The sequence below is a fragment of the Phycodurus eques genome, chromosome 20 (assembly GCF_024500275.1).
Source record: "Phycodurus eques isolate BA_2022a chromosome 20, UOR_Pequ_1.1, whole genome shotgun sequence".
NCBI classification, from domain to species: Eukaryota; Metazoa; Chordata; class Actinopteri; order Syngnathiformes; family Syngnathidae; genus Phycodurus; species Phycodurus eques.
In genome coordinates this window covers 3,123,912-3,134,323 of record NC_084544.1, presented here as the reverse complement: position 1 = coordinate 3,134,323, position 10,412 = coordinate 3,123,912, and the positions used below count along the sequence as shown (strand labels likewise).

Sequence of the window (10,412 nt, the reverse complement as noted above, 5' to 3'; positions counted from 1 at the left end):
AATCTGGGATCGTCTGCCCTCCTTCACCGTCTTTGCACGCCGAGGAACTGAACTTGACGGCGGCTTGCAGAGGACAATGTGGCCTGCGGGGGCCGGGCACTGATTCCCAGTTTGTACTCGCTTGTACTCAGCATCTCTTCACCCTTCCTCCTCCTCCTCCTCTCCTTCTTCTTCTTCTTCTTCTTCTTCTTCTTCTTCTTCTTCTTCTTCTTCTTCTCCAGCCATGGAGAAAGCTTGTGGCTGTACGTATTTGACGTATGTGTACAAGTGCACCTCTTTGAAAAAAACAAAACAAAATGAAATCTTGACATATCGGTAATAAACCTGCACTTTTGTGTTTTTTGTGTGTGTGTACTTGTCTGTCACATACTCATTGTTGAAAAAAAAAAAAAAAAACGAAAAGCAGGATGAAAGGCGTGTTGATCCAAATTTCACATATAAATAGAGGAATTTTTGATTAGTTTCAAATAGTATTTGTATTCGCCAAAAAATAATAAATAGGGACAATGTTTTTTTTGGGGGGGGGGGGAATATGAAAATGTTAGTTTCATAAGGTAGATTTTTTTTTTCCTGGGATTTACTACTTTTTTCTTAATATACAGCATGTCATTGAAAAGATACAAAAGAAAACTCATTCTCAAAAGTCTATTGTCACATAATTACAAAAATGTTTATTAGAGTGTAAATTTTCCCCTCAAAAATATGTTTTAAAAAAATCCTCAAAAAATGCTTTGTCCTTAAATATTAAACTTTTGGGGTTGGAAATATACAATGTTTTTTGTCTAAATCATCAAAAAATATTTCTTGTGAAAAAGTTAAAAATAAAAATATCAAATATATTTTTTAAATTCTCACATAAATGCTACTTTTTGGGCCAAATATACTGTATACCAATTCTCAAAAAAAAAAAATTCTCTTATGAATGTTCAACCTTTTACAGAAGACAGGCAACTTTTTTTCTTAATAAATGACAAACCTTTTTTTCTTAAAAAAATAATACAATTTTCATATTGAAAATATACGCCCTTTCTTACAAATTTACAATGTGTATTAGTATTTTTTTCCAAAACTGTCCAACTTGTTTTTAAAAAAATATTCAACTTTTTCTAAAAACAAAAATGAAAAAGACACCTTTTTCATCGAAGAGAATCAACTTTTTTTTCTCTGACCTATACCAATTTTTTCTAAAAAATGTCCAACTTTTTGTTTGAATAAATACAACTTTATTGAAGAAGCAAATCTAATAAAATACGCCTTTTTTTCATCCAAAAATAGATGTACTTATATTTTCCCCCTTGAAAAGTTTTTTTTTTTTTTTTTCCCCCCAAAAAAAACCTTACATCTAATGTCCACACAATGATGAGCGCGGGTGAAGGAGTTCGCAAGTTAGCAGAAGTGTCTGCATGCACTTTTATTGCATGGAACCAAGAAGTAACATCGACGAATTTTTGCATTTTGTTGTCCCCCTCAAAAGAGCAGCAAACAAATGAGCTTTACTCGTCCCGCCGTGCCACATACGGTCGCGCCTCGACTTAAGAGAGACCGACTCGCGAGTCAACTCGCAAGTCAAGGCACCACTGTAAAGACATGGCATCGCTCGTGTCCATTGTTGATAGAGTCTCAACAATCGTTTAGTGAGGTTGACAGCAGATAATCCTGAGACGACTTTGAGCGCCCGGCCCACAGGGGGCGCCATTAAGCAAACATTTGGCTGGACTGCTGCGTGACGCGGATGAAGGTGGTCCTACGGCTCAGCTCCTTCAGCTTGGCGGCGCCCACGTAGGTGCAGGTGGAGCGCACGCCGCCCAGGACGTCGCGGATCGTGCTCTCCACGTCGCCCCGGTACGGCACTTCCACCGTCCGGCCCTCCGACGCTCTGATGTCCGCAAAAAGTTGAAAAACAATTTAAAAAAGGTACATGGATCCTCCATGAAGCCAAATTTGAGCTACTGAGAACTAGGGCCAAGTCTAATTCTGAATAATCGTTTTTATAGAGATTGTGGTCTTATATATATATATATATATATATATATATATATATATATATATATATATATATAAGTACATAACCGTTTTAAAAGTTAATATTATTTATTAAAAGAAAATCAGTCCAAAAGCATAAAGTCAGTTTATAATATCTCAACTGGTTAAAAGGTGCTTAATGCTTCAGAATGTATTTGCAGTTAACAGGTTCAATTGTTAAAAGGTTTCTCTTTTGTCTGTGAAAGCCCATGTATAATTTCGTGCCACCTAATTGTTCAGTTCCATGTCAGTCATTCTGTTTCTTTGTTTCCCATTGGTTCTCAGCAAAATCGCGAAAGCCAATCATTTCACTCCTTTGCGTTAGGGCGGGACAAAGTGGCGCGGTGTCACACAGGTGAAATTAATCAAGTTTGTCACTGTGGTGTGAGCAAGTGGCGTTATTACCGGCAAGGTTGACCACCCGTGGTGCTGATAATTAACTCGTTGGTGAGCTACTCGAGGTAAAGGAGTGCTAAATGTTGTACTTGTAAACGGGTTGTGTAACGCTTGTTAGCCACTCGCTAGTTAGTTAGCTTAGCATACTCGTTTCTGCGCCTTGATGCCATTAGCCTAGCTTTAGCTTTGCATGCTAAAGCTAAGTTAACGTGAAGTGATGTCACGTTTGATAACATGTGTTTAAAGGGGGGCGGTGTTCCGGAGGACGCAGCCTGCCGTTGTCTCAGAACTGCTGTTTTGATTTGATCCTCATTCTACGCTGCTGTTTGCACTGAGTTGATAGCATATAGCGCTAGAGGCTATATGCTATCGCCTCGTTTCCCCGTTAGCAATGCTAACCATCTGGTCAGTGAGTACTGAATGATTTATGCAGGTGCTTTTAAAAAAAAAAATATATATATATATATATATTTTAATGCTTAGTTTTGAGTGAATTGGCCACTATAGTTTGTCTTCCTGCACTCAAGCTTCGTTAACAGGCCTGCAACTAATTATCCCCAAAGCGTTGACTTGAGTTAAATGGGTATTTGTGTGGGAGTCCTTATTCAAATTAAAAGATATGTTTAGGGATTTGTGTACAACACAAACTCAGGCCCAGTAATCTCCTCATAAAAAAAATTCTAGCCATTCAAATATAAAATTACATTAGACCTGGGTTACATATATTTGATGTGATTATTAGTTTTGTGCAATAGTGGTCCAAATAACTGTCAAAGCTGTGAATATTTCATGAAAGATAACAGTCACGCATACAAACATGAAAACATAAAGTAGTGCAATAAAGGTCTAAATCCATAGACTGTATCAATATTTGATGAAACCTAAGAAATGATCCTTGCACCAATGCACAATTAGAAAAATGTAGTGTGATTGTCGTCGACATCCAAACACCTGTCAAACCTCGCAATATGTCACTAAAATGGTAGATGTGCAGATGCACTGATAGCCAAGCTAAAGCAATGCTTTCCAACTCTCACGTCAATCTTTGAAGCTCACTTTCTGGGATAATGGCCCCGTGTCGTGCTGATGAATCGCGAGAAGTGTTGAGGGAAATAATTGACTCCTCCCCATTTGTCAAAATGAGAGCGAAACCTCGATTTTGACTAGTATTCAACTGAAAGATATGCCTTTTCTCTATTCTTTTATACACTTACAAATAATAATAAAAAAAAACAAACAAACATGGAATTAGCCCATTCTAGTTCTGTGTCACATCTAATTTTGGAGCAGGTATGAATAGTGTTACCTGTACTCGGCCACGCCCCCCACGTATTTCTTCATTGCCGTGTCGGAGCTCATCCCGTAGAATAGTTTGAACTTTTTGCCGTTCTTTTCGATCAAATCGCCCGAGCACTGGTCGTGTCCCGCCAGCATGCCGCCCATCATCACAAAGTCGGCGCCCGCACCTTTTGTGGCGAAAGGTTACACAATCATATGAGGAAAATGGAAATTGTTCAAAGGTTTCTGGAACAGAAAAATAAGATACAAACTTGAGTCCCCCCCCCCCCTCCCCCAAGAAAATAATCATATTTTGAGTATACAGTGTGACATGAAGGTCGAATCTGATTGCTGTGAGTCCTCATGTGTTGAAAAGAACGCACCACTCATTTACTCACCAAAGGCTTTGGCGACATCGCCAGGGCAACTGCAGCCACCATCCTGAAGATGTTGGGTGGAAAACAAATCAAAAACAAAAACATTGAAATCAGTCAAGTCACCCGCACAGGCCTTCACTTTGTGTGATCGCTCCCTCTATTGGCCACCATCTGCAATGCATGCTGCTCCAGTATATTGAACAGCAACTAGACCCGAGGCAACTTTTCCACTTCTAATATGCTATTATCCTCTTCTACGAAATGCTTCTGTGGCTCTATTCTTCTACGTACAGAGATGATGTGTCCTTTGAGGCCATGGGCCGAGTCGGCGCACTCGATGACGGCGCTCAGTTGAGGATAGCCGACACCCGTCTTGATCCTCGTTGTGCACACAGACCCTGAAACGCACACACGGTTATATGATGAGCAGTTCAGATGGATGTAATAGTGTTATCATTATGGTGATTGCCTATTTTGAGTAATGCGTGTGCCTGTGCTTAACAATACATTAGAAATGTAGTTTTTGTATTAGTTTAAATTCATTTTGATTTAAATTTTGTTTTATTTAATACTTGCTGCATATGTTTAGGACAATTTGGGTACATTGTATTTTTATTTGAAATTAACTAATTTATATTGCATTTTCAAAAATTCTAGTCCTATACAATATGAATTTTTTGTATTCCTATTTTTTAAATTTGTATTTTTGCATTTATTTAACTTGACTATTATTGAATTAGACTAATAACATACTCGTCAAAATTTTTTTTAAAAGCGACATTACGTGTACAATTTAATGAATTAGTGAGGATAAGCGGTAAAGAAAATGGATGCATGTATAATTATGATTATAGTATAATAAAGCAATGGTTTTCAAAAAGCAACTGTATGAAAGGTACCAAATAGTATGACAGCATAAGGAGCAGTGCTGTACCAATGCATATTTTATATTCCGTACAGAGCAACGATGCAATTATAAAAAAATATAGATATATGCTGCTTTTGAACTCTGCCTAGTAACAAGTGATGCTTTTGTCAGATTTTTCTGCGAGGAGAGGGTGTGCCCACCTGGTCCAATGCCCACTTTGATGATGTCCGCCCCGGAGAGGATGAGCTCCTCTACCATCTCCCCCGTCACCACGTTACCGGCCTGAGGAAACATCCAAATGGCAGGACTTAAGGTCAAAAGTCATCAGAAAAATAAATACTAAATACAGGGGTCCACTGTACAGGGATTTTTCCGAACGCAGGGGCTGCGGAATAATTCACTAACTCCCTAATCGTTACAGAAGTATTTAGAGTGGATTTATTACGGAACTATGCATGTATGCCATTTAAAAATGTGTGTGTACCATGATAGTGTGCATGGGGAACTTCCCTCGCACCGCCTTGACGAAGTCAACGAAGTGCTCCGAGTAGCCATTGGCCACGTCCAGGCAGATGTACTTGAGGGCGGGCACGGCCTCGGCGATGGCGCACAGCTTGCCCAGGTCGCCGCTGCCACTGCCCGAGCTGGCGGCGACGTGCTGATGTCGTCACGAAAAACAAGAATGAAGTTAGATTTTTTTTTTATTATTTTTTTTTTAATTCATCTTTTTTTGTTTTTAAGCTTTGCGAATTAGTCATTATTTTCATTCTTTTATACGAAAATATGTATTTAAAAATATTTTAGAATACACCCTGTCTTAAACTTTTAAACAAAATATTTGTGGGAATAGCTATTTTTTCAGTTGTATTTTTTTCAGAAAGTTTTCGAAACAAAAAAGTTATGAAAATGCAGTACTGTAGTTCGATTTTATTACGTTTTTTATTTTTTTTAAACTATAGTCAATACTTTTTCCAAAATAAAAAGTCAATGTTACATGGATGAAGTCCTTTTTGTTTGTCGTAAGTCCCAAAAGGAACCAAAATGTCATAGTTGCAGTGATTATTTTTTTTTTTCTCCAATAATATTAGACTTACCTCCAAGCACTCTGGGTGATTAGCAGCAAAGTTCTTCCATTCTTCCACAGTGTAGTGTTTGTGAATGGCGGTGAACAGCGTGTGCTGAAACGGGCACAGTACACTCGTTACTCCAAGGCACCACAACTGTGTGTAACATGGACACACAGATTTAGTTTAGTTTCTCCTCTGGTGTATACTGAACAATACGATTTATAAATCAGGGGGCGCTAACAGCTCACCAGTGTTGGAACATTGGGATTTCCTGGGAATGTTGTAGAAAGGATCATTTTTAAATGTAAACGCGTGAAGAGATGAATAGGAATAGTGTTGCATGTTATTGTTATAAATGCCTGTTGATAATTATTGTGAGAGGTTGACATGATTCTTTTCAAATAGATGAATATAATCGTTTTCAATTAAATGTAATGCGAGCAAATTTATTTCAAGTGTGTATCAAACCGGTAGCCTTTTGCATTAATCAGTACCCAAGAGGTACTTTTTTTTTTTTTTAAATTGTATTTGCAATGTTGAGGGTATTATTGGATTGTTTCGTTCAATGTTTTGAGTGAATATAAAATGGAAAATATATATTTTTTAAACAGGATAGTTTGGAATACATTTGGAATTTAATTTGGCATCATTTTAATTTTTTTTTTTTTTTTTATATAATTGTCCCTACTTTGCTGAGGACTCGGGCCATCTCAAAGGTTCCGGTGGTATCCATGTTGGCGGCGATGATGGGGATTCCAGAGTACGTCTGCTTCGAGTTGCGGAATGTGAAAGTCCTCTGCAGGTCCACCTGGTACCAAGTATTACCACACATTACAAATATTAGCAAATGTTACTCCCTCTCTCGCGCGTTCTGCTCTCCTCTTCAGTTTGCGCCTGTCCCCGGCTTTCTCATCCAATCACAGATCAGGACTCAGCCTATACACATTCATGGCCTTATGTATGTTTTTTGTTGTTGTTGTTGTTGTTAAATTGAATATGTAAAGGTTAACATGCTTTAGATTATTTTCAAACTTCTTCCATTTTGATATGTGGGGGGGGGGGAATAAACAGAGAGAGAGGTTGCACAAGTGTGAACACCTGCTTATAACCGCCTTGCATGAACGCCCAAGTAAGCTTCAGTTGTTCTAGTAGGCTTTTTTTTTTTTTTAAATATCACAAGAACCTGGCATTTGAACTGGGATGTGTAGACTTTTTATAACCGCTATACTGTGTGACTTAGTTGCACCTCTGATGCTGGTGTACCTAATGTAGTGTCCGAGGGTGATCACACATTGGCGAGTGCACGTGTTGTCGAGCTGCCACATTGGGAATGTGCACGCTCCTATTTTTAAACGCCTTTTTCCCAGAAGTCCTGCGGGACTCGTGTTGCTGCGGACATCCCGCTCGCTCCCGTTCCAGAAACGCAACCGTCACGTGACGTCGTCATCTCACCTCACAGTAACAATTTACAATATTGTAGCTTTGTAAATGGGGTGCAACAAGCTTGCAATACTTTAATAAATGGGTTATGAAAGACATACCAGAAGTCATATTTTTCAAGAATGTTGATTTTCTTTTTTTTTTTAAAAGGAAGTTGTATTTTCTAAGGTAGGGCATTTCTTTGAAGGGGGGAAAAAGTATAATGAATTGTTTTGCATAAAACGAAATTACAATATATATGCATGTGAGGTGCAGCAAGCAAATGTGTCCACTTGGGGTTGCCATCCCACCATTCTGCACTGTAGTATCTGTAACTTTGAATGCGCGTGGCTTGAAAATGCGGGGCCAGGTCCGGCGAGTGACGTGTGAGTCGGCGAATGAGAATTGGCCGTTGTCTGCTGAGGATAGCCAGTTTGTGTGCTCGCTGACTCTGAATCTGTGAAGATTTTGGGGTTCGTGTCTTTTGGGCGGGCTCACTATCTGGCAAGCGCGGACTTGTACTGCGTCTCTCCTCTTGTTGCGGCCCACAAGAAAGCTTGAATAACGAATATAATCAAACCTAAGCATGGTCACGTGGAGCATTTGTGCGCTCAAGTGTTTTTCCACCTTCGGAGAAGGTCACGCTACTCTTGGAGGGCAGCGATTCGCTCTGATGACACCACAACAGTACATTCGTTGGGAGATATGTTTGCAACATATGGTAAAAAACCAAATTTGGCTTTTGAAGCGTCTCTGCTTCCTGGATGCAACAGTGTAGCATGACGCGGTCGTTACCTCGGAGCGACTCTTCAGGCTGCTCCTTTTGGGCCGGAACAGGACATCCTTGAAGTCCAGCTTGAGGTCTGCGTCCACACGAGGCATCCTGGATGATGATGATGATGTAATTCCTTTGAGGAAGGCTACTACTACTGCAGCAGCAGCGGCGGCGCCGGCGGTCCCGTGTCCGAAGCCCGAACCACCAAATCCGAGCCCACGGGACGCCAGTTTATTTATAGCGAATGGGGGCCCAGCCCTGCCCCCATGGCTTTATTTGGGCTTTCACACCCTACTCCTCCACCTCCTTCTCTTCATCTCCTCTTCCTCCAGTGTCACACTCGCACACTTACTGCAGTGGTGTGTGCTGCAGTGCTAAAGAGCACACCCGCTGTCCACTAGGAGCATTGCGAGCAAACCGCAGGAGGGACACGAGCGCTTTCGAACAGGTTGAAAATGCTCGCATCCGGCACCAGTGACTCTTGTCGACACGGAATCCGGCACAGATGTCCGTTGTGACAGGGTGCATGAAAATCTAATTTGCTATGCTGTGAAACACACAGTCAGCCATTTTGATTTGAAGGTGATTTTTTTTTTTTTTACAGGCATCAGTACGGCTCTCGGAATATTAAAAACCATTTGCGTCCAACTGGCACAAAATCTGGTCCAGATGTTTATCGTGACATTCACCCATGCTGTGAAACGAACAGGTCGTCAGCCATTTTGGTTTGAAGTGGATTTAGGCCATTTCCAGTTGTCGTACCAGATGCAAATCCCCCAAGGGAATGCCGTTAATACTTGGGAAAAATAAACACGTTCCTAAATTAAAGCGGTTTTCCCACTCAGGAAAACGTCTATGGCTAATTGAAATGCAATTTCAAAGTGGACCAGCAGGTAGCAGCATAGTTCCAGTCAACAATGAAATGTAGGCACCACAGCCCTCTCCTGTAATTTCCTCATTTTGAATGTCATTTTATTATAAAAATACATTATGCATTTCTCAAAAGTGGATATATTACAAATTACATATTTATTTTATCTCTTTATAAGCGCAACAGCTATGTTGTGCATATCAAACCTTTACATGTAATATAATTTTCATGTTTTATTTTTAAACTAACCCAATTGTCCCACTGAGATAAATAGTTATGAATCTGAACCAGAATTAAAAAGTACATTTGAAACTGAATTTAGCGTCTTTAAGATGCATTTATTGGTCTTTTCTTCCGGCGAGTAATTTCCTTCAATAGAAATCATATTAAAATTGCTCTTGTGGGTCAAGGAACTCATTTTAGGTCAAGTGGTCGAGTCTAACGTAGCAATACGGAACATCGTCAGCTTAATTACGACGAGTTTTAGTTTGCTTGTGATCACGCACGCACGTTTTATTCAAATTATTACATGAAGACGACATCTGGGAGGAGTTTTACATTTTTCTTGAGTAAAATGTAATATAATTATATATATTATTATTGATTATATAATTAGAATTTTAAAAAATATTTCTTGAAATGTGATGCAGCCATTTTCCGTACCGCTTGTCCTCACGCGGGATGCGGGCGAGCCGGAGCCTCTCCCGGCTATCTTCGGGCGAGTTAAAATGAAAGCATGTTTGGAAGTAATACAAATGTTCAAAAATTTTCATCTTTTTTGAACTTTAGATTATTGCCATGTGGCGTCAATGTGTTTCAGCGGTACTCACGCAGCTGCGTGGACCACACATCGTTGCTCTGTGGACTTAAGCAAACAAAAGGCAATGATGGAGAGCAGAATACCTTTTGAAATATATTTCTTAAAATATGATCAATGTCAAGTACCAGCAGTCATGGATGGAAAAACAAAAACATGACTTTCACATCCTCTCTCGTTGTCAATATTTGATAAAAAAAAAAAACATCAACCCTGCCAAGCTTTTTGGGGAAATATCGTATAATTAACAACTAAACCAGTTGGCAGTGGGATCATAACACTAAAATGTGTCTGGGATTAAAAAAATAATACTGTTGGCAAAAGTTAACTTTTTTTTTTTTTTTAATAGCCTTTTCAATGCTAAAATACTGTAAATAAAATCAGCCCACTAAACTCTACTACCATATAAAGAGGAATAATATACATTTCTATATATATATATACACGCACACAAACTCCCTTTGACACACCTTCCTCTTAAAAACCCGTCAGTCCACTTAAATATTTTGTCAACTTTCCTCG

General features: G+C 39.4%; 1 protein-coding gene across 1 annotated transcript; it reads right to left on the bottom strand.

Annotated features, from left to right (window-relative positions):
* Positions 1-1,300: 1,300 nt before the first annotated feature.
* Positions 1,301-8,499, bottom strand: gmpr (guanosine monophosphate reductase). The gene is made up of 9 exons (XM_061664456.1): positions 8,223-8,499; positions 6,697-6,816; positions 6,036-6,119; positions 5,426-5,599; positions 5,142-5,223; positions 4,365-4,471; positions 4,095-4,137; positions 3,725-3,884; positions 1,301-1,876 (listed from the first exon to the last, which is right to left on the bottom strand). Exons 1-9 carry the CDS (start codon positions 8,307-8,309, stop codon positions 1,696-1,698), a joined length of 1,038 nt encoding a protein of 345 aa, XP_061520440.1. The 5' UTR covers positions 8,310-8,499; the 3' UTR covers positions 1,301-1,695.
* Positions 8,500-10,412: the final 1,913 nt, after the last annotated feature.